The sequence below is a fragment of the Rhinolophus sinicus genome, chromosome 14, assembly GCF_057876585.1.
Source record: "Rhinolophus sinicus isolate RSI-liver-muscle chromosome 14, RSI-T2T, whole genome shotgun sequence".
Lineage (NCBI taxonomy): Eukaryota > Metazoa > Chordata > Mammalia > Chiroptera > Rhinolophidae > Rhinolophus > Rhinolophus sinicus.
The window spans coordinates 3,699,154-3,723,535 of NC_142514.1; the positions used below are offsets into that span (position 1 = coordinate 3,699,154).

The window sequence follows — 24,382 nt, forward strand, 5'->3', positions numbered from 1 at the left end:
CCTCCCCCCAGAAGCCGGGCTTGGTCCCTCTGACCACCTGTGGACACACAGCTGTGGCCGCCGGCCCCAGCTCACCTAAGGAACTGGCTAAAGGCCTTGTAGTTGGTCAGCGTGTGGTAGTCGGCCTCCGAGAACAGGTAGTCCACGTCATCCAGGCCCCACTCGGCCATGAGCTGCCCTGAGGACTTGGGCTCCTGCAGAGACATGGGCGGGAGGTAGGATGGGAGGTGGGGTGGTTCTAACCTGCACCCCTATCCCCAGAGCCCCTACCCAGGAGGCCTTGGAACAAGGGGAAGGGGAGCGGTAAATGCCTGCAACTTAACAAGAGCAGCTCTCAGCCACCGCTGAAAACACCCTAACGCATTCTGGCCCCCAATCCACTGAATGGCTCAGATGCCAGTTTATGAGGAGGTGCAGGGCCAAGTGGGGGCTTCGGGGGGAGGGCAAGAATAGTCACAGTATCTCTATCCAGGAGGAATGTTTGGGGAATCTGAGCACTGGGACAGAACAGCGGCCTGAAGATGGGTTTTAGGAGGCAGATGTCCCCGGGGAGGCAGCAGGTTCAAGGCTGCCTAAGGCACGTTGGGGACAACAGAGTCCATCCCAGATGTCCCCAGTACAGTCACGCATGGACCCCATATAAAAGGACAGGCCACTGCCTGGTTCCAGGGCCAGCCAGGTGTGCCCTAGCCACGGTAAGGACATGGCACAACCCCAAGAGGGTCCTTCAGCTACTGTTTCACCTTCTGGATGGGACACTGAGGCCCAGGGAGGCATGTGACTTCCCAGGGGCACACAGTGAGCTTGTCAGACAGTCAGCCTGGGTGTCAGATCACAGAACAGCCCCGAGCTGGCTGGGATGGGGTGGGGGTGGGGGTGCTAGACTCTGGAGCCAGACAGACGCCAGTTCTATTCCAGGCTCTGTCACCTACCTGCAGTGAGAGGTGGACAAGCTACTTCACCTCTCTACACCTCAATTTCCCCATCGATAAAATGGGGAAAACAGCACCTGCCTCACCAGAGGGAACGAGTCAGCACTGGAGATCGGAACAGGGCCTTGATTTCCCACTTGTTCCTGGCCGCCCTGCTCCAGCCCCACCCACTGATCCTTTCAGCCAATCAGCATGTGCCACTCCAGGCGGCAGTCCCTGATCCAGATGGGCGTGTGCCTTGAGCCAGTCCAGTCCAGGAGACCGCTGGGTCTCCATGTGGACAACCAGAACCCAGGCCTGCTTTCCTGCCTGCTGGATGGAGCAGTGGGTGACCAAGAAGCCCTGAGCTGCTGCTACGCCCATTCTCCCACCTGCCCAGAGCTCTGGACCTCCTGTTCTCTGTGACACTTCAGAGGTGCTCCTATGTGGGACCCTCTCCCGCGGCCGACCTGCCCCCATGACACACAGCCATTCCTGGAGGCACATCAGCCCTCCACTCGGCTCCCACCAGGAAGCAGAGCAGCATGTGAGTGAGCGTGAGCGTGAGCGGATGACATTGTTACAAAATAACCGTGAATCGCTCCCGTAAGTTCATCTTTCAACGCTGTCAGCCCCTCAGCTATTATCAGTCACAGATGACGCATAACACAACTGCCTACTAGTGACATCCCTCTGGGTGCTGGGACAGCACGGGGACTTCCTAACATCAGTCGCTGCCAGTCACCATTTCTGCCTCAGTCACTGTATTAATATTCACGGAGCACTTACCCTTACATCCAGCCTAGCCCAAATGGAGCCTGGGTGCCCCAGCGGAAGAAGGAAGGGAGCAGGCTAGTCCTGGGTGACTCGGGTCCTCTGCGCCCTGCCCAGGAGCCACCCACAGGCCTTACCCTAGGCCCCTCCCTGAGCAGCCCCAATGGTGCGGCCTCAGAGGCTTCTTCACATCACGCCCCATAAGCTTGGAGAAGACGCTTTGCCCAGGGGAGCTCTGGGCCCCTCGCTACAGCTTTCCTGGTCGTGCTCCTGTGAGCAGAGTGTCAGACCCCGCGCCCAGTAACAAAGTTCCTCTCCTGCTCTAAGTGGCGCTGCCCAGGCTTCTTGCTGACAAAGGCTTGAGTTGCTGGTGTATTTGCCCAAACTGCTCCAAGCAAGAGGTGCCTGACACAAAACTTGAGCTCAGACATCACTCTCTTCCGAAAGAGTTTCGTGCCCCATTGCGCAGTCGAGATCAAGATGGCAGATCACACATCAAAGAGGCTGCACGACTTCCTCCCCACACTCCTCAGCGCTGTCCGTCATTATTTCAAATGTGGCTACAGTAGTTCACACAAAGGTATGTTCAACCCCCACGTGTACACACACACACACACACACACACACACACACCCATCGGCCCGACTGCCGCCCATGGGAAAGGACGGCCTGGCCCTTTCACTCAGGGCTCCCGGCAGGAAGGCAGAGACGTGACAGCAGGAAGCTCGGCTGTCCCAGCAGGTGTGTCCCCCCCCAGCGGCCTCCGTGGTTACCTTCAGGCGTCCATCGTCGTCGTCATCCTCGTCGTCACCCTTCTTTTTTCGCTTGGCTTTTTTCTCCTTCTTGTCCTTGAGTTTCTTCTTCTTCTTTTTGTTAGGGGAGTAGTCACTGCCCTCACTCTCCGACTTCTCTTCCAAGTCCTCTTCATTTTCCGACAGCTCATCGTGGCTCCCCTGGAAGAGAAAGGCGGACAGTGAGGGCAACAGGGGCCCAAAGAAAGCCTGAAGTCTTGGGCAGAAGGACTGCCCTGAGAACAGCCTCCTGGCACAGTCAGCCACACCTCTGGGTCACTCAGCATCCCGGTGCTCACAGCTCAGCACCAAAGCCCTCCCAGAGGGGTTGCCCCAAGCCAGCAGGGTCAGGGGTCTTGCCCCAGTGACCTGCCGCTGCAGTGAGGATGTGCGGGGAGGCCTCTGTGCAGTTAGGCTTCTCCACCAGGCCAGCTCAGTGCGGCCTGCTGGACAGCCCTGGGCTGAGGCGCAGGCTCTGCTCCAATCAGAGTCAGGTTTCTGTGGACTTGGGGATTTTAACAAGTGGTGTACGATGGCACTTGGGCCCAGGAGCTCAAAGCAGAGGACGTGATGCCCAGAGAGAGTCAAAAAGCAAAGGGCATGGAAACACCACGGAGCCGCCGGCTCTCTGCTAGGTCTGCATCTGAGGGAATTGTATGTGTCAAGTGCAACCTGTAATAATTCCAAGTGCATAGCCCAGCTTTATCTGCCTGTGGGCTCTCCAGAGGCTGCTATGCAGGAGCCCATCTTCCCTGCCCACCCCCACCCTGGCCCCTACATCTCAACACAAGACTAGGTCGTTTAGGCAGCTTTTTTTAAGCTTGGCTTCCTTGATTTAGTTTCCCCTTCTACACAGGCACAAAATGGCCCATTTATATGGAGATAAGGGTGGTTACAGCCAGAGCATCCCCACTAGAAGGCACTGCCCCTGGAGAAAGCTGTTTATTCTCAGCCTTTCAAGATGCTAGTGGACTGGTAAGGCCCTTCCCAGCCCCTCCTGGCTAGGTCTGGTCTGCAGGGAGAGAGGCTGGGTGCTGACACTCCAGTTACCAGCGGGCTTGTCATCTTCCTGCTGGCTGTTTACTGTTTTCAAGGTGAGCAAAAAGGGGCATGAAAGAGATGGAGAGAGAACCAGAGATGAAAAATGAGCTCAGGAAACAGCAATGGGGGGGAGAGGCAAAAGAGAATGTGGGGAGGGAGGAAGGGGAGGGAGAGAGAAGGGAAGGGAAGGGAGGGAGGGAGGGAGGAAGAAAGGGAGGAGGGAGGGAGGGAGGGAAGGGAGGGAGGGAGAAGGAAAGGGAAGGGAAGGGAAGGAGGGAGGGAGGGAGAAAGGGAGGAGGGAGGGAGGGAGGGAAGGGAGGGAAGAGAAGAGAGGAGGAGAGAAAGAGGAGGAAGGGAAGGGAGCAGGTGGGAGAAGGGAGGAGGGGGGCACCAAGGGCAGTGAGGGCAGTGGATGTCGGGAGAATCTTGGGACGCCCCCAGCCCGATCTCTGCCCTTTGCCTCCACACGGTAAGGAGGGAGGCTCGCCCTGAGATCCAACTGGGAAAGGACCCACCCACAGGCTCCCGCACTTCCTGACTCCCGGATGCTCAGCTCCCGGTTCCCGCTTCCTTTTATGCCCATTAGGCCACTGAGTCAGAGTGCTGGCTGGCATGAAAGGGCCTCTGTGCCTTTCTGGAGCCATGGTGCTTCCCAGAATACTGACTGGCTATGCCGGGCCCCAGGGATGGTGCAGATCCTGGCTGCTGCCACAGCCTGCGGGGAGCAGGACAGACTTACAGGCGCTCCTGCTCCCAGGGCTGGTGGCCACAGCTCCCAGCTCTGCCTTAGTCCTTTGGGGAGGCGGGGGTCAGACCAGGACACCCATTTCCCCTGAGGGTACAGAGGTCCACCAGCTTGGATAGACCATCCTTTGAGAGACCTGAGAGACCAGCTCTACCCCAGACTTCACCCCAGCCAAGGTAAGGATGGGAGGACGAGACCACAAACTTCAGCACCACGGACAGCGGCTGTGGCACAGACGGAGGTTGGGGCTCAGGACTGGCCCTAGCTGCCTTGGGACCGACCCCACAAAGCAGGCAGGGATGAGGAAGGAGGGTCCATGGTGGGTTCTGAGGGTCCCTGGGGAGGCTGCAGGACAGAATGCCTCAGGCTCTGACCCTTGCTAGCCTGGGAACTACGCAAGTCACAGCAGCACCCTGACCTCAGCTTCCTCACCTGCTACATCAGATGCCACAGAGAGTGGTAAGAGTAACAAAGGAGATCATGCAAGAGAAGGCCTTAAACATTTTGCAAATGGGAGCGTCCCAAATACCCGCAACGATGACCCCAACTCTGCTTGGAAGCCAAAGATGGAGCCAGGATGACAAACCGGAGGATTCTACCAGCCTCACGCCCCTCATTTCTGCAAATCGGGACTGAGCTGAAGCCAACTGCATAGATGGTGCCTGCAACTGGGCGACAACAACGGGGCAGATGACGCTGACAGGGGGCTATTGTGGCCACACCTGAGGGGGAAGCAGGCACTGCCTCACCAAGTGTAGGAGAGGCCAAGAGTAGCCAGCACGGCCCCAAATGCAGGGACCAGAGGGAGCTGCATGGGAGAAGGGAGGCGGGAAAGGCGCCTGCAGCAGACCTTGTGTTAGTGTGTGCACAGTGCAGGGGGAACAGGTCTGGGAGAAGGTCCCAAGACAGGCACTGCCAGGAGGGCTGGCCCAGCATCCACTCCAGGGCTCGGTGGGAGAACAAGAAGGCAAAAACCCTCCTTGAGAAATGAGCTAGGGCTTCTGCAGAGCCCCTCATTTCCAGGAATGGGGAGACTATCCTCTCTGCTGTCACCCACACCGGGGCAAGCCCAGTCCAAGAGAAAGCTCTGATTCCCCAATTACCCTGAACCCCATCTGTCCCCTGATCCTCTCTGTACCCTGCCTTCTCCCTCCACCAAATGAAGCTCACACTCCTTGGGCCCACCCCCACCTGTACCCCAATCTCAGCCAAGCCCTCCTGCCCACACTGTAGGGTGCAGAACAGGTCTTTGGAGGTTGGTTTCCCACTGGTACCATGTCTGTATCCACAGCACATTTCTGCATCCAGCTGTTTGGACACTTCTAGACCTGGGCCTCCTTTTTTCCCGAAAATCTTTCCTTGCTGAGAAGGAATGAAGGGAAAGACAACCAATGGTTCTGAAAACAATTTGAGGAGGCATGACCCATCAGTGGGACCTGAGGGGACAGTGGCAAAAAGGGAAGGAATGGCTGAGAAGCAGGGTAGTTCAGTATCTTGCAACTTACGGAGGTGGGTGTAAGCCAAGCCACACTCATGGGAGAAGACACAGGCACAAAACAATATGCCCTAATAAAGACCTGAACCCACCTCAACCCCCACCCCAGCGACACCGTGGGCTCTGACCTTCAGGGAACTTTGACCTTGAGGCGATCCTTTGGGCTGTGGCAGCCTTGGGTGTGACTACGGGAAAAGCACCTGGTGGGCAAGAATCTTAGTGGCCTTGGATTTCCCACAAGAATCCATCTGCAGAGCTGCCATAACCACCACCCCCGCCCGGGCTGTGCGTGCAAGCAGCTAGGGCAGGTACGCGGGGTCTCTGCCCTGAGGCCCAGACCCAGAGGACAGAGCATGCCACTAGTGCTGGCCTTGGGGACCCCAGTGGGCAGTCCCAGCCTGCCCTTCCTCCTCCCAGCTGCAGATGCTTCTCCATCCAGGCCTCCCATCTCCTCCCTCTCCCTTCCCTCCAAGCCCAGCACTCAGCACACATCGCATTTTGAAAAAGGAGGCATTTAAACTCAAATGGAAGGAATCGGAGAGTTGGTCATTCTCGATTTGGGGTCCTTCAAGATTGAGAGGGAAAAAGAAAGAATGAAATATGAGCCTTCCCATTCACGACTGTTATAAACAGTTATAATTTAGCACTGAATAATTGGTTGCTATGGTAACCGCTGCAGTACAGGTTGAAATCATTTCTCCCTCCTGCGCTGGGTCTGACAAGGAGCTTCATCTACATATGCTCAGGTTCTGGTCAGAGTCCGGTTATTTTATGTAAATCGGAATCCGTGACTTGCTGCCTGTCCTCTTCCCCACCCCAAAAAACCAAACCAAAACAAAAAAAACAAACTGCTGTATGGGTCCCACTGCCTAGGCCCCCTGCTGCCTCCACCCAGTGCCTTGTCCTGGGGCCACCTGGGTGGAGCTGGAGAGAAGCAAAGGGCTGAAACTCCCCTCTCCACACCTGATGACCCCCAGCCCTCTGCAGCGGGCCGGGCAGGGCATGGTGGCCAGGATCCTGCCCTCTGGCTGCAGCTCGCTCCAGACCCTCTAAGAGCTGACGGCTGGCTAAGCCAGGCTCTCAGAAATGCAGAGGGGGCTGCGATGATCCAGGAGTCACCTTGGGGGCCTGTCGGTCATCTGCAGGCTCCAACCCCTTGAAGAGCCCCATACTGCATCTCAGTAGAGAGAGGAAGGAAAGAGGGTGAGGAAGTGAGGGGAGGGAGTGAGGAGAATGGAAGAGAAGGAGAGGGAGGGAAGGAAGGAGGGAGGGAAATGAGGGGGAGGAAGAAGAAATGGAAAGAAGTGAGACAGAGGGCCAGGGAAACAGGAGATGGCAAGAGATGGATAAGGCAGAGAAGCCCAGCTCAGGCCAATGCAGTGAAGGAGACGCAGAGACAGACAACAGCCAGAGAGAAGGCCCAGAGGCAAAAACGAAAGTAAACGTGTGTTCAGTTGGTCCAGAGGAAGAAGGGAGGGAGGAGACCTGGGAGACCACGGCGCTGGGAATGGGGGAGGCGAGCATCGGCCCCCCACCCCCACACCCCCACTGCCAAACTCCCTTCACCCCAGGCGCCAGCCCACCACTGTCCAGACACTGCCCATCTCCAGCCCTCTTCCTGGCCAGGGCAGTGGAGAGGATCCTACTCTCCCCTGTGCCCTGGGGGCAGGGAGATGAAGAGGGTGTACGCACAGGCCCACACACTCTGCTGGTCCTTCATTTGGGAACTGGGGAGACCCGCCTCAAGGAGGAGATGGCATGGCATGTCCTAATCTAACCTCCAGCCCAGTTCCCGTGAAGGAAGCTGGGGAAGAGAAAACGGAGGAGAGGTGGAGAGATGGACGCAGGAAGCCCCCCACCTCAGCCGCTAAGCCCCAGGACACTGGACTCCACCTCCATGCCAACATCCTCAGAGCCTCGGAGCTGGGGGGGGGGTGAAGGCACTAGTGGCAGCAGAACATTTCACAGCCTCAACCAGGATGCCATTCCCTGTATCCCAGGACACTGCCAGCCCTGAGCCATCCATCCGCTGCCCACAAGGACAGACCTGCAGGGCCAGGGTCTGGTGTCAGTGGGGGGTGGGGGGCAGTGAGCTGGGAATTCAGAGACCCATCCCCAGCCCATGGACAGGTGAGGAATGCTGACCCCCACCCTTATCAGAGAGCACAGAGGCAGGATGCACTGGGTTGGTCCCAGCCTGCCAGAGAGACAGGGGCTGACACCTCTGGGCCCTGGGCCCTCACCACCACGGGGATGGGAACACAATATAGGGCAGGCCCTGCGCTCCAGGCACGTCCCGGCTGACACCCTGATGTCCCCAATGCCTCACCCCACTACCACCATGGCACCTCTCACATGAAAGCTCTCTGTTCGTCCACATCTGATCCCGCCCCCCTGGAAACAAGCAGGAGAGATGGACAGGAGATGGCCCCCTTACTGCAGACAGAAGTGAGGTTCAGACAGGTACAGGCAGTGGCTTCACAGACAGATTCTTGCCTGACCACCTCCCTGGGCCCTCTGCCCGCAGAGGTCTCCTCTGCGCAAAGCCTTCCAGAGACCCCATCTCACTCAGGGGACAAGCGAGAAGCCCCCCTGGCCTTGAGTCACCCCAGCAGCCCCATCCTGAATACCTGTGCCCTCAGCCAGGGAGGTGCAGCCCCCTCCTCGCCTTAGCCAGTTAGGAGGCCCGGGGCTCAGGGCCACTGCAGGCCACCGCACGTCCCCTGGGTCTCCTCCCTGCAAGCCTAGGCCAGATGGGTCCCTGTCTGGACAAGGGAGGTGAAAAGGTTGGCGAACAGAGAGCATGTGCCCTCGGGCAGGCTGGCTGGGGGAGGACCAGGCCTGAGGGGGCAGCTGGACATGGCAGACAGCGTCAGGGTCCAGATCTCGGCTGCGTCACTGTGTGACTCTGGGCAAGTCCATCTCTGAGCCTCCACTGCCTCATCTGGAAAGCGGGGTGCACACCACCACCTCCCCACAGGGCCGCCTGGACAGCTAGTGCGTGGTGAGAAGGTGGGGGCCGTCACGTTATCCTACTATTGTCCCGCCCCCTCCAATTGCATGTCAGCCTCAGTTTACCCACCTGCCCGGTGTGCTCATCATCCCGCCCCACCGACTCCCAAGGTTGATTGGAGAATACAGTGAGTCTGCCTGGGAGCATTCTGGAAGTGAGGCCACAGAGCTCACGCCCGTTATCCATTGGAAGTGACCCATCCCCCACTGGGACCTGTTTTCTCCCACTTTTATCGTTTTCATCAGAATTCCAACTCACAACAGATTGGAAGCAGCAAACCAGAGAGACACAGGCCTGCCAAAGAGGGGACAGGAGTGGACAGGAGACGGTAGACACAGTGCCAGCAGGAACATGGGTCCTCCAGTGAAGGGGTACGCTGGGGACCCCAGTTGTCATGGTTCACGACAGCCACGACTGGTAGAAGGACAAATGACCCTTAAACATTCTGCTCAAGGAAACAGGACACTTGAGACCCATCTTGGAAGGGTGTTTGTACACACAGCTCAGCACCGTGGTTCTCACTCACTCGGGTCTCAGGACCCCCACCCTGGAGGGACCCGGAGGCCAGGTCTTGCTCTGCAGGCCCCGGGAGCACTCGGCGAGGCCCCGCCCCAGCCCCACACACCTCTTTCTTCTTCCGCTTCCCTTTGGACCTGTTCTCCTTGAGCTTCTTGGATTTCTTCTTCTTGGGAAGGCTCACGGGCTCCTCAGGGAAAAAGTCATCGAAGCCTTCAAGGCCACCATCTTCTTCTTCTGGAGGAATCAGAAGGGGAAGGGGTTACTCTGCCACGTCCCCCGGGGGAGACCCCCTCCCAGAGACGCAGAGTGAGAGACGGGGCTGCTGGGACAGCCAGTTCCTCTGCCACCCAACCCTGCCAGGTCAGCCATCCTGCCTCCCCACCCCCGCCCTCACCTTTCCTGCCCCCACTTTTAATCCCCAGCCCTCCCACCACTCCTTTTCACTCTGGACGGTTCCCCTGCCCAGCCTCCTCCCAACCCCTCAAAGCCAACCCATAGACTCAGTGAGTGGAATCCCAGCTCCGGTGGGCTGTGTCTCATCCCTCACCTCTGGACCTCTCCTTTCCTCATCTGTAAAATGGGGTGTTACTACCACCCACCCTGGTAGGACAGTGCTCAGGAAACGTGCTCAGCCAAAGTGAGAGACTATTAGGAGGCCTTGTTGACATGGCTCCCCCAGAAGATGACAGCCCCATGGGATCACAAAGCCATCGCCAGCTAGCCCAGGAAGGGCCCAGACCCATCTCTGCCCTCCAGAGCCCACGGTGTGGCCGGGAGGAAACTCATGAATGCATGATGACAAGGGCACACAGGTCACACACCTCAGAACCGCAGGGAGCTGAACAGTAAGTGACTGGGGATTTGGAGGAGAGACCAACAAAAAGGATGCCAGGACCCCCTTAATGGGGAATCAAAGACCACACAGCCTCTCCCGCTCCATCCTGTACATGCAGCCACACAGGCACATACACCCAGTCACACCTACACAGGCACATACACACTCAGCCACACCCACATACACACACACACCCAGTCACACCCACACAGGCACACACACCCAGTCACACCCACACAGGCACATACACACTCAGCCACACCCACACACGCACACACACCCAGTCACACCCACACAGGCACAGACACCCAGTCACACCCACACAGGCACATACACACTCAGCCACACCCACACACGCACACACACCCAGCCACACCCACACAGGCACACACACCCAGCCACACCCACACAGGCACACACACCAGCCACACCCACACAGGCACACACACCCAGCCACACCCACACAGGCACACACATACCCCAGTCACACCCACACAGGTACACACACACCCAGTCACACCCACACAGGCACATACACACTCAGCCACACCCACACAGGCACACACACCCAGCCACACCCACACAGGCACACACATACCCCAGTCACACCCACACAGGTACACACACACCCAGTCACACCCACACAGGCACATACACACTCAGCCACACCCACACAGGCACACACACCCAGTCACACCCACACAGGTACACACACACCCCCAGTCACACCCACACAGGTATACACACACCAGCCACACCCACACAGGCACATACACACCCAGTCACACCCACACAGGTACACACACACCCCCAGTCACACCTAAACAGGTAAACACACACGTTACATCCACACAGGTACACACACCCGTCACACTCACACAGGAACACACACACCTTCCACACACACACACACACACACACACACGCAGCCCCAGTCACACACCCAGAGGCACAGGCACAGGATAACAAACACTCCAGCTGGGCACCCAGGAAGATGTGAAATGCCACAGAAACGCTGCCCACCATTCCTGAACCTCCTCACTCCTTCCTGAGTTTCAAATGCCGAGAGGGGAGCAGAGCAGGTGTGTGAGGTGGCATGTCACGGAAGAAGCAGCTGGCTGTCAGCATCTTGCCACCCCACAAAGGGGAGGGGGCCTCACATGTGGCCCCTTCCTTGGGGTCCCCTCCAGGGTGGCCAAGGGCCTGTGGCCTTCCCACCCAGGGAGCAAGTGCTCAAGAAATCAGGATGAGAATGGGAAGAGAGCCCTACATTACTGGGGACCACATGTGTGTCAGAGGGGAGAGTAGGGTGGGTCCTCTTGGGGGCAAACACAGCAAGAAGACAAAGGAGACACTGAAACAACAAACCACCCAGAGTGGAGTTACATCCGTCCTCAAGGGCAAAGGAAGCTTCCGGAAGGAACAGCTGAACCTCCAAAGAGTCCCCAAAAGGGGCCCATGAGAGAGCTGGCGCTCCAAGCCAGCCGCCCCCATCTCCCATAGTGCGACAGCCAGCTTGTCCTACCCCACCCCCCTCACTTCCCTACATGTGCCCAGAGGGAAAAGAGGAGAGCCAACCAGGTTTTGCGTGGACATAATGGGGAGTTATTCCCCCCCACTGTGGGGCTACCCCCGCCCCAGACCCTGAGAAGGGTGAGAAGTCCCAGGGCCATCAGGAGACTTTATCTAGGAAGAGAGCAGGGCGTCCCAGTGAATCAAGTTTAAAGAGACAGGGCACCCACTCCCACCCAGGAAGCCTTTTACCACAGTGGTTGTTGAATGTGTCAGACCCACACACCACAGATGCTGGGACATAAGTGTGCACACCCAAGGCACACCAACATCCAGCCCCCTGGTCTCCCCACAGGTCACTCCCCACCTGTCTGGCACCCCCTGCCCTTCCCTCAGTCCCACCCTGGGTCTCATGGCTCCCATTGCCACACTCTGAGAACAGCTAGAAAGCGCTGGTGATCTGGTGGCCCAGTGGATGCCCCTCCCACACCCAAATCCCCAAAGGGCCAGTCCCCACACATACCACCCCCTACCAGGGGAAAGTGGGGCTACACCACTGTCTGGACACTCCTCTGCACTGGGGAACCCTCCAGGGTGGCCAGGAGCCTGTGGCCTCCCCTCCCAGGGAGCAAGTGCCCTCCCTGTCTTGTGCAGCCCCCCCAAGAGCCCACTCCCCATCCTGCTAGGCAGATAGACTTGGAGAGAAGCTGACTCCAGGTAGGACGGGCATCTGCCCAGGGGACAGTTGCCTGAGAGAGGACTGAGTGCTGGCCGTCCCTGGGGGCCCGCTCGGTGGTTCTGACCAGCAGAGCGGGGCACTGCTAAGGTCAGGACCACGTGGAAGGCACAGCTGCTGGGGCCTTGGCTAGAGCTATGGCACACAGGGGCGGGCAGTAAGGATGGGCCCAAGGCTGGGTTGATGTGGACAGACCTCACCTAAGTAAAGCCAGGCTGAGGCTGCACAGATGACCCTGTCCTGTGCCCCTGAACCCTGACATGGGAGGGGCAGGAATTTGGGGGGTCAGTTGAAAACGTGCCCATGGACCCCCAGAGTTGTCCTGGAGTGGAGGGGCCTGGGGGGCAGTGATGGGGGGGGTGGGGAGCCAGGCTGGGGATCGGATGCCCGTCCACACCTGCCCAAACCCCCAGCCCCCCCCCCCCGCCTCCTCTGCTGCAGGAAGACCGCCCCCGCACCCGTGCCCGGGGAATGCCCAGCACCAGTTATGTAACAGGCTTGGGCTGATGCAATCGCGAGGGGGCCTCACCATCCTACCTCCTGCCTCCTGCCCATGAACCTGTCCCCCTCTGCAGGGCAGTCCCCAGACTGGGAAGGTCAGGCCAGCACACGGTCACTCGGTGACCAGCAGAACACACAGAGAGATGCACAGGTGGCTGCAGGAGGTTCTAGAAGTACGCCTGTCACCTGCCTGAGCTGTGCCCACCCTGCCTGGGAGGAGGGGGGAATGCTCTAACCCTAATCCACACCCAGAAGAGCCTCAGAGGATAAGGCCCCAAACCCTCTGCCCACAAGCAGACCCCGCCCTCCATTCCTGAAGACCTCAGGCCCAGAACCATCTGCCTGATGAAACCCCTCCTCCAGGAACGTTCCCAGGGCTGGCACACAAGGACGGGGACCCCACCTGCCCACCCCCAACTGAAAGGCGCTTTCTCTTCCCTCCGCTTCTGGTGGTCCTGAGGACACCCCAGGGCTGACTTTCTGTGACACGGCCCCCCCACACTCTTGATTCCCACTCAGCCTCTCCCCCTCTTCAGCACTGGGCCCTGAGCCTTTGAAAACCAGACCTGGGGAGTCACATCCGAGCAACCCTTCCCAGGCCCATCACCCCTCCTGAGCTCTGGCCCTGTGCCCCCTTCCTCAGAGCACACAGCCAGTGGTAAGGGGGGACCTGCCCACCCTGGGGTGAGTGTCCCAGGAAGAAGGGTCCTCAGGACTCCTTGCCCTGCCAGGTCCTGGCCCCTCCTGGCTGCCCTGCAGCCCTCTGGCCAGCTGGTAGCCTGCCCTGCCACACCAGCCTGCCCGTCCAGTCAAGGCTCCATCGATCTAAGACAAGCTATAATTAGGACCCATTAGCCTTGTTATCTCTGCTACCTGCTGGGCCCCCAGGTCAGAGCAGGCCTGCGGCGGAGGCAAATGGAAGGGGGAGACAGGCAGGGGGACCAGTGGGGACAGCGTTTGCAGGGGCAAAGAGAGGTACTATGTTTTCCTAAATTCACCCCCAGCCCCTTGCCACCTCCCTGCACAGGCTGCAGCCCAGGGCACCCTAAGTCCTGCAGGCTGCAGCCCAGGCGAGCTGGGTGGGCCCTTCTCAGGGTAACACATTATAACAGTGGAAGTTCCTATGTACTACTTGCAATGCGCAAAGCAGGTAGCGTATGTGGATTTATGTGAAGTCATACAGCGACCTGGGAGGTAGTACTACTGTTATCCCAGGTACAGATGAGGAAACTGAGGCTTGGAGGATCTCCTCACTTGCCCACATCTCAGTTTCACAGCTGGCAGGTGGTAGAGCCAGGATGGACCTTAGGCAGGTGGCTTCCAGCACAAGTGGTCCCCGCTGCTGCCCCTCCCTCTGGGCATAGGACTCTCCCAGAATTCAGACTTTCCCCACATTTACTGCAGTATTTAAACTTAAACAGCATGGCCTACGTGCCAAGCTCAGGGCCGTGCCCTGGGAACCCTGAGGTGACTCAGGCCAGCCCCTGGTCTGCGAGGTCATACGGGGTCCCTCGGGGACATCAGGGCTCGTCCACCATGCGTCCCCATGCTTACCCCACAGGTTATGCTCTGCCCAGCTCCTCCTCGCTCCTCTGGGAGGGGCAGCAGCAGAGCCCAGCCCATAGGGCCTTGGGCAAGAATGCAGCCCCCCAGGGAGCTTTGAAAACACAAAGTCATCAGAGTAAAAGACAAACACGGTTGTGGAGAGAAAAGTTAGGTCATCTAATTTGGAGTGGTCAAAGGATTTGAGCCCGGGGCCAGAGAGACCAGCAAACCTGCCAGCGATGGGGACGCAGTTCAGTGTCCACCATCTTCTCTCCCCTCTCTCTGGGACTGGGGAGAGGGGCTTCTTCCATTCCCCACCCGAGCCCAGCACCAAGCACAAGACCACTGGGTGGCTGGGGGGGGGCGCAGGCTTCAGCCCACAACCCTCCCCAGCATGGTCACTCCCCCGAGCCCACTTCATCCTTAAAATGGGCCTGATACTGCCTTTCTCACAGGTAATGGAGCTCTTGAATCTGGGAGTGAAAAGTACCAACATGACGCCCAGTAGATGCTTGGTAATGGCAGGCAGAGTCTAGGGAGGCCCCAAGAGGATGCGGATGGCAGGTAGCAAAGGGGTCGGTGGCAGAAGATAAGAAGGGCTCAGTGGCAGAAGGTGAGGGTCTCTGGTTCAGGCACTGCTGGGCCAGGAGTTCTCAGGGCCACCCTAAGGCTGGCCAAGGAGGGGGTGCCAAGACTAAGGTTCCCACCAGACCTTGGAGCGCCCCCCCACATCACAGGTGCCCTGCTGAAAATGGGGGGCAGTACTCCCACCCAAGAGAGAATTAATAATGAATTTATGACATTTAACAAAACCCAGACATCACCTCATTGGCGTCTCATCAAAGAAAGCATCAGCCCTGAGCACTCAGGGCAGGCGGGCGGCAGGAGAAGGGAGGTAGAAGAGGTGTGGCTTTTACCCTAAGGGACTGGGTGGGGAGTGAAGCTGGGGAAGGACGGGGACCCAGGTCAGGCAAGGAGAGGCCCCCATTCAAACCCAGAGAACTGGTAGGGAGGAGGAGGAGGAACGAGAGGCAAGAAGTGAGGAGATGGTGACACACTAGGAGGGCCAGGGAGAGGCAGGGACAAAAAAGGGAAACAGAGGGACAGCCAGAAAGAGAGAAGCAGAGGCAAGGCCTTGGGGAAAACAGGCAGGCAGATTATGAGACATATTGGGACGGAGTGAAAGAAAGAGACAGAGAGAGGTAAATAAGGACAGAGGAAAAAAGATAAAGCAGAAAGTCTCAAAAGTTACCTGCAAAAGCCCCAGAAAGTTATCCGCCACACACGGTGTTTAGTACCTGGCTCAGAGAAGATGCTCCAGAAATCTATGTTGGGTGGGTGGGTGGATGGACGTATGGATGGATGGATGGATGGATGGATGGATGGATGGATGGATAATGGATAATGGGTGGGTGGATGGACGGATGGACAGATGAATGGTGAATGGGTTGGATGGATGGCTGCTGGGTGGTGAGAGGATGGTTGGTTGGGTTTATGGTTGGATGGGTAGATGTTTGGTGGGAGGGTGGATATGTGGGTGGGTGGATTAATAAGTGGGTCAATGATGGAATCAACTGATGAAATGATAGACGGATCTTAGTCTCTGATCAATGTAAAGTGAGGTGACTCTCCCCCAGGCCAAGCCACTGGGCAAACTGTGCTGGTCACTTTGCCCCTCTCCTCCCAGCAGAGTATTAAATACGATCAGGCTCCCTGAGAGCCCCTCAAACCCAGCTTCCCCAACAGGAAGGAGGGGCGAGCTAAGAAGGCATGGGCCTTGGGAATCATGTCTATCACTCCTTCCTCAGCTCAAGGAAGAGTAAGATGCTCATGTGGCTGGGGCCAGTCCTCTGCGTGTGGGGGGCACAGGCCATCAGGGGTCTCTGAGGCCAACGTGGTCACACTGCCCGGCCAGGGGAGAGGCTGGACTCACCAGTTCTGGGAAACCCACCCTTGGCTGTGTGTGAGTGAGGAAGGGCTGGTAAACCAGGCAGGGAACTTCTGAGGAAAAGGCCAGGTGCCGCGCCCCACCCTCCCTCCTGCCCTCCCTCCCGCCCCACCCTCCCTCCCTCCCGCCCCACCACGGGTCTCACAGTCCCAGCCCTTCTCCAGCCCAGTCTCCCAAGTCCCGCAGCTTACTGGACGAGGGTGTAAGTCTCGGAAGCATTTCCTTGGGGAAGGCAAGCAAACTACCCCCCTTGGATGGTGCTAATTGTAACAGTCACAGTTTCTTGGGCACCTATTATGTGCTGGGCACTGTGACCTAAATGTTCCATATCCTCCGTCTCGCCTGTCCTCATAATAACCCTCTGTGACGTAGCTGGTGCTATAGCCCCATTTCGCAAGTGGGGACACTGAACCCGAGGCGCTGGGGGGGCTTCCCAGGTCAGGCAGCTACCAAGCAAAACCGCCAGGACCCATCTGACCCAAGCGCTCACGGGCCTACCCTTCCGAACCCCCAGGAAAATTTGGCAGCGGCCAGTCCATGAGCCGAAGGCAGGTATCGACCCTGCCCTCCTCCTGGAAGCAGGCTCACCCACCTGCCTCTACACCAGAGAGCTGGTCGGGCAAAGTCCTGCGTGGGAAGCAAGAACAGTGCTGAGGGGGAGGTGGGAGACGGGCAGAGTGAAAAGAAAGTGAAGTTGGCAAGTAACAAGTCCAACTGCTACAGATCCAAAAATCACGCCAGCGCCCAACACACTAACTGCTCCAGCCACAAACTGTGGTGTTTTAGAACCCGCTGGCTCTAGGTCCACGCGGGCCACGGACACGGGCTCAGGCTAAGGGCTGCAGAACGGCTGTAATGGAGGGCTAGAGGGTCCGCTGAGGTCACCTCAGGAGAGACCAAGGCCTGGGCTGAGGCTGTCACTGCGTCCGGGAGCCAGGGGTGACCTAGGGACTCCCAATCCTCAAACACTGAGACCACAATCATCTCTTGAGCACCCACAGTGCCAGGTGCTGGGCACGGCTGGTGACCAAGGGAGTCACACTCCAGAGGGAGCCCACTGACACAGAAGTAAGCTGGTGACGGTCTTTCAGGGAGTAGAAAGTGCTGCCAAGAAATTAAAGCATGAAAATGGGTCTGAGTGCAACAGGGGTGAGGCCTCACTTGAGCCCAGAGGTCAAGGAGGGCCTCCCAGTGGTGACACTGAGCTGGACCTAAATGACAGGATGGAGGCAGAGGAAAGAGCAGGTCAGGCAGAGGTCACGGCCAGGGTTCAAGGGCAGGGTGGAATTTAGGGGGGCTCCAGAAGCAGCGAGGCCAATGAGACTGCAGAATGTGAACAGGGGGAGTGTGGGGGTGGAACAGAATAGGGGCTTCACAAGCGATCCAAGCTGTGGGGAGTGGGCTCTGATGGTGTCACCCTGGCAGGTGGTCAGTGAGGACTGGGTAGGAAGCTCTGGAGTGGACCAGCGGGAGGGGACAGTGGCTTGAACTGGGGACACGGAGAGGAGCTGGGAGCTTGGGGAGGCCCAGGACATGCTCCAGAGGTAGAGCATATGGTCTTGCTGAAGGAGGGGCTGCAGTCCCCAGGCCACCAGGGCCAAAGCAGGACCGCTCCGCTGTAGGGCTTTGGGGGAGCTCCTAGAGGCTCTGGGGACCACCCCCACCCCTCCCCTGGAGCAATGGGTGCAAGGAGGAGGCAGAGGGAGGGTAAGTGGTGGGCAGGTGACTGAGTGAGCCCAGAGTGAGTTGGGTGCCCACCAGCCTGAGGGCACTTCCCGGGGCTCCTCCCCACCCCACCCCCCATGCTCCACACCCTGACACAACCAAGGAATGGCGGAGGATTCGGCAGTGAGAGACAGGGGACACCATCAGAGGGGCGGTGAAGTCCTGGAAATGAACCTATTAATGCATGTCCAGCTGTCCACTGCCCCTATCAGTGCCACAAAGGGGCCACGCCCAGAGCACCACCAAGAACCACTTACTGAGGAAGCCTGTGAACGGCTCACCAATGAGCCAGCTTCCTGGGTAGAAAACAGCCATGGTTTCCACACCTGTGCTGGGCCTCTGTGTTCCCTTCCAGAAAATGGGTCTAGTTCCCTGGACCCAGATGTAACAGTCCAACTATTGTCCAAGTGACCCCGCCCATGTGGGCCACCTCGCCCCACTGCTCTCACCCCAGCAGGGACTTTGCAAAGTTGGCCAGACTGTCTGAAGGGTGGGGTGAGGCCAGGCTCCTGGAGAGACCCCAGCCACAGTGCCAAAGCAAGCAAACAAGTGGGGAGGGGGTGGCATGGCCACCTGGTAGGAATCCCCTCAGTAGGAAGACACAGAACAGCCTGGCAGCTGCTGCCTGCTGGGTCCCCTCCTCTCACCTCCTACACATAGGAGTTGGGGTGCCAATTTGTAGAATACCCTTCCCCCCAGGGAAAGGCACTCCTGGGGCAGACAGCACACTGCTGGGCCAGGGAGGGCCCCTGGACCTCCCACAAGTCTCTTGGGAGCCCAGCAGGGGCCAGAGACTTGGTGCAGGACGCTAAGAAGTAACAGTCCCCCAGAAGGGAGGGAGGGAGGCTGGTTGACAGAGTGAGGCCCTGCCCAGCTGTGCCAGGAGGGGAACGGTCCCAAACAAACGGTGAGCAGTTAACTAAAGAATGATCCTGCAAGGTTACCCTGACGCACAAGCCCTGCTTATGCTAAATTCTGAGAGGGACGGCAAGGGCAGGGGCGGTGGCCAGGGCGTCAGGCCCTTAGCCATAGCAGAGTGGGCTGGAACGCCACTGCCCCAGAGACCGAGGTCTGGAGACGGTGGCGGCAAGGCGCCCCAGGACGACGCCCGCGGCCCGCAAAGTGCTTAGGAGAAGCGGTCACAGCACCCAGCGGCCGGGGAACCGGCGAGCCCCAGGCCGGAGCCCTGGTTGGCACTAAAGGAAGCGACCTAGCCAGGGCATTTGCCAGGTCCCCAAGCATGGCCTTTGGAGCCCCGCTCCAGGCCCCACCCAGCCCGCACTGGGGCCGAGTTGGGCCGGGGCCCAGGGCCCGCGAGCTCCCGGGAGGCAAGAGGCGCGAGGTGCGGGGTGAAAGCTCGGGGTGTCCGGCGCCTGGAGCCGAGCTTGATTCCCGCCCCCTTCAAGGGCACGCGGGCTGACCCCAGCGGCGCCGCACCCCCTTCCCGTCTGGGGCACCCAGCGCAGCCCACCCCCCACCGGTGGTCCTCTGCTCGCGAGGCCCGAGTGGCCCCAATTGTACCCCGCCCTTGGCCACCCACGCGCCGCGCCCCTGGGCTCCACCAGCCCCGCGCCCTTGGCCGCGCGGCGCCAGCGGGGCGGGAGAGCAGCCCGCAGCACAGCAGCCCCCTCCCGCGCGCCGCCAGCAACGCCGGCGCGGTCCGGCCCCCAGGCCCCACCGGTCCCCTGGCCCCAAGGCGCCCGGGCCCGGGCGCAGCCGGCACCCAGCTCACCTGACATCTCGTCCTCGTTCTCCATCTCGTCCGCAAACAGCCGCGGCAGCTCCTCCTCGGTGCCCAGTGGGCCCCGCATGCCCGGCGCGGGGGGGAGGGGAGGTGGGCGCCCCCCCTCCCGCCGGGCGCGGTGCCAGCCTTAACCCGTGAGCTGCCGGACTAGTGCGCGCGGCGGGCGAGGCGGCCTCGGCGAGAAGATGGCGGCCGCCTGCCCCCCACCCCCCCAAATCCACCCCCTGTCCCGACCCCCTTCCTCTAGGCTGTTTTCACTCTGCTCCCGCAAAGCCGGGGCCGCTCCGCCCACCGCGCCCCGCAGTAGGAGTCCGCAGCCTGCCGAGGGTGGCGGCGGCAGCGCCGGCGGCACGGCTGCACAGCGGGGGGGCGGCACACATGCCCGGATTGTGACGTCCAGTCTGGTTGCTGTGGCAACCCCATCCCATCGTTCCGGCAGCGCGACTAGTTAACAGCAGAGAACAAGTTGGGAGACTAGTCCTGAGCCGCCGGGTGCAGGGTGGGGGGCAGGGCGCTCCGGCAGGGGGAGCCGTCGAGGCGCCCTCGCGCCCGGGGACCCGACGGCCGGGCGGGCAGCTGGGCCTCAGGCGAACTGGGCCCAGTGGGAGGCTGGGAAAAGCCGCCCGCGAGCACCCCGGGCAGGGCCCGCTGCCTCTCCCACCCGGGAAGGCGTTCGGCCCCGGGCTCCCCAAGGGCGCGGAGGGCAGGGTCCCCGGGGCGGAGCGCAGAGAACGCCCGCATTTTGCTCACACGCAGCGAGATCCTCGCCTCTCCGCACACAGCCCCGGCCTCTACACGCCCCTTCCGAAAGAGGATTGGAACAAAAATGTGTTCCGCACTTGGGGAAGCGCTGCTCTGGAGAGAGAGGGGGTCTGATTCCTCCCGAAAAGCCGTGCAGGCTGGTTCCTCCCTGACCCCATCGCACCCCGCTCCCGCCATCCCCGTGCCCGCTGCCAAAACGCCCCTCCAGGTTGGGCTCAGACGCCTGGGGGTGCTCCGGGTCTACATTCTCTGTGCCCAAAACTCCCGCTCAGAAGCGACACCTGTCGCGGAGAGGGAAGGAGCCGCCGCTACCAGCCCTCGGTTGTTAAAGGTGAAGATGGAGGCCAAAGCCCTCGGGAGCAAGACTGGAATTTTAAGTGAGCGCAGCCAAGCCACTCTCGCAGCAGCAAATCTTCAAGCTCCTCTCAGAACGCAAAAGTTTCCGTGGTGGGCAGGATGGCCAGCTCTCTTAACCTACAATGGCCAGTAAAGCAAGCGCACCCTCACCTCAGTGCCTCGGGCCAGACACGTGTGTGGGAACCTACTGGGGCCCCACTTCGCTGCCAGAGACCCACAGGATCTGCCTGACTTGGGAAGTCAAAACCAGAGAGCGTCGCGATCTTCTCTGTAGCACCAACCCGTCTGGTCTTGGCTGAGCACCTGTGTGCCCCATCCAGGCAGGCATTCACCAGCATCCTGCCACACTGACATTGCCAGGACTCCTCCTGTCCTGGGGCCTTTGGGGAACCAGGAGAGTTGTGCCTGCTCAGGGAGAGCACCCCTGTGCAAGATCTCTTGGGGAGGTGGCCATAACCTAAGCAGTGGTGAGTCTAAGCAGTGTCCAAGCTGAGCCCTGGAGGTGATGGATGGCGGCAGTAGGGGGAGGTGCTGGAAAGATGTGTAGCCAATTTTCCCTCCCCCTTCCCATCCAAATGAATTGCCAGCAAGCCCCAAACAAAAGCTTCTCTTCATTCATCCCTGGGCATGGGCAGGTCTGCACAGCCTCCTGGATCAGTGTGGGGTACTGGGAATCCCTTGTCCTCCCAGATCACTTTTAAACCACACTAGAGACTGAAGGAACCCCGTGCAGATGGCCTGCGAGGGCCAAGGAAAAGGTATCAGGGTGGCGGGCTTCTGCTGGTACAAGGCTGGATGTCACATCACTGGGCATCTGGCCTAGGGGGCCCGGGATTACTGACCTTCTAGCTGGCCTGCATTTTCCCTGACAAGGCTGCCTTGCACTTTCAGGACCTGTTAACCATGCAGGAAAAAAGCCCTAAGCACCATCTAACATGCTCACCACCCATTACCAGCCCTGCCCAGCCCCTCCCAGCTGGCAGGATGAGGTCAGGACACTTCCACCGGTTCCTGTACCACTTTAGAGAAACTGACTTACTGTATGTCCCATCACCAGAATGCCCCCCACACACACACACGCATCACACACCCACACACATACCACATACACACACACACAACCACACACCACACACACACACCACCATTAACCTTGGCTCCAATTCCCAAGGCCAGGCTGAGAAAGTGAAGACATTGTTCAAGACTGAACAGTTCCAACTGCTCCACTTGGCAAAAATTCGAGTTGATGTTCATCGTTCGTGATCCTCTCCCCGCCCGAGCTCTTGCCCGTGCTGCAGCTTGGTAACATTACTGGAATGACCAAAAGCAAAACAAAACAAAAAGTGCAGTGGCAGAAACAAATGGATTTTTGACTAGAAATCTCCAGTGATATTTAAAAGGGGAGCTCTTATTGTTGTTGAACTGTAACTGTGCATTTTAATGACAATGGGCCAAAACTGCCTGAAGTTAAAAGCAATCCCTCAAAAAGTGAAAGTGCAATAAACTGCAATTCTGAGAACAAGTAATTAAGGTTACAGTTTCAGGAGACAAGATTCTCCTGTGTGCCGATCACAGAGCTTCTAATCACACATCAGTGATCATTCAAAATCAAAATGTATTTTTAAAATATATTAGTTACAAAAGCCCCAAGGGAAAATGTTTTTCCGAGAGGAGGGCTGCAATAGGTAGAATCTCAGGCACAAACTTTATTCTGTCTCTGAATGGCTCCTGCAGGGCCAGGTCCTGCGAGGACCGTTCCTTCAGCAGCAGATCCCGGCGTGGCCATCTCATGGCCCTATGACACTGGGCCTCTAAAGGGCAGTGAAGTTCTTGTTCCTACGGCCCTCCCAGCCAGTCAGGCAGGTCACAGCTCTGACTGGGCCTCCTCAAAGGTGGCTGAGACTGTCACTGGCAGGATAGCCGTATCCCGTGAAACGAAGGGTGAGTGCCCATGTACCGAGACCTCACTTGTACTTGAAGCTTGTTTCTCAAGATGGAGATTTGCCCCCTGGTATCCAAATCACTTGGGGCTGCTGGGGAGGGGAAGGGGGCTTGTCAGAAAGGCAGACTCCTGGCCACGGCCCTGAACCTGAGGAAGCCTTACATGAAAGCATTGTATGGTTCTAGCTATGGTATCGGCACAGCCTTCACATTTCAGCTTGGCCTGAAATAGCCTAGGAAAGAGAATGTGGAGTCTCCCATCCTCCCAAAGGTAGGAAAATGTCTGGATTACAAATTCTTAGGTTTTTGTTCCCTGAGGTAAGCACCCTTATGGCATCATCTAAAAGGCAGAGCCCCACTTCCTTCAGCGCCGCCTCCTTGCTGGGACTAGAACTGTTCCTTACCTTCCAGAAAGAACCCACCACCAGTTCACTACCCCAGAGGAGGCTCTTTAGCAGGAGTCAGCCACCGCCTGCAGCAGGACCCCACCCAGGCTCTCCATCGAGGTGGCTTCTGACCCCAGCCATCCCTGTGCTCTGTCCAAGGTGTTACCAAGGGGACATGTCTCCATGGTACTGCCAAATCTGTCAGTCTCGTCAGGGGCTCCCATCCTAGTTGTGTGCCCCCCACCCCTCACAAGGAGGGGCCGGCACCCGGCTATGGCTCCGACATGTGCTAAGCTTGGGAGGTGAGTCAGGAAGGACCACGGCAGCAAGAGGAAGGAAATGGAAGCGGGCCACCAAAGCCAACTTCCAGGCTCGCCTGAGGTCATCAGCGACTTGACCGGGGGACCACTCTAGCCTCACTGAGGTCCTGCTCACCTTCCAAGAAATCAAGTGTCCCCTAAAAAAGGCTTGAGGTCCAAATACGTAATTCGGACCTGTGTATTTCAACACTTGGCTCTTCCTGGAGAGCTGGGAGGACACCGCCACTCAGGAAAGAAAGGCCCTTGCACGACTGTCAAAGTCACAGGGAAGGGGGGTCACTGAGGCTTTTGAAAGGAAAACAAGATAGTAAACCTTCAAGCCGAGCCAGTGTTGCTCAAGCCAAGGCAGACGTGGTGTTGGTAACGAGTCCACTGACAACTGTGCCAACTTCCTATTTCGCTTCTTTTATGATCTTAAATCCCAGCTTAAAACTCCCCATGAATCGGTCTGTTCCTGTGCCTTGAGTATTTCAGATCAGGTAGGTGAGTCAGAGGCAAGAGATACAAAGGAAATGGGTATACAATGTGGCCCCGGCACAGCTGGTGCAGTGGGTGTGATGGGATTCAGGTTCATTACTATTGCCCCATCAGAAAAAGACATTTGTTTGCAAGATCTGAAGACATTCTACACCGCGAGTTCAGTTCTGTCAACTGCGGAATCTCACTGAGGCACAGCGAGATAACTAAAGGAAATGGGACGGAAGGACTTTATCTTCTCAAGCTTAATGAAGACCAAGGTCATTGTCAGTACAGGAATTAATCAGTGAGGACAAACAAAATT

The 24,382-nt window shown here is 58.5% G+C and overlaps 1 protein-coding gene across 3 annotated transcripts in view; it reads right to left on the reverse strand.

The window, feature by feature from the left end:
• CHD5 (chromodomain helicase DNA binding protein 5) overlaps nucleotides 1-20,199 on the reverse strand; it is a 62,044-nt gene extending 41,845 nt beyond the window's left edge. For 2 of the 3 annotated variants that reach the window (XM_074334185.2, XM_019746695.3), the window contains exons 1-4: nucleotides 19,824-20,199; nucleotides 9,396-9,523; nucleotides 2,459-2,638; nucleotides 76-194 (exon numbers count right to left, since the gene is read on the reverse strand). In XM_074334185.2, the coding sequence (XP_074190286.1) occupies nucleotides 76-194; nucleotides 2,459-2,638; nucleotides 9,396-9,523; nucleotides 19,824-19,902 (506 nt within the window). In that variant the 5' untranslated portion in view covers nucleotides 19,903-20,199. The remainder of the gene's footprint in view (nucleotides 1-75; nucleotides 195-2,458; nucleotides 2,639-9,395; nucleotides 9,524-19,823) is intronic. The other variant, XM_019746694.3, reaches the window with a different exon arrangement.
• Between the last annotated feature and the right edge of the window lie 4,183 nt (nucleotides 20,200-24,382).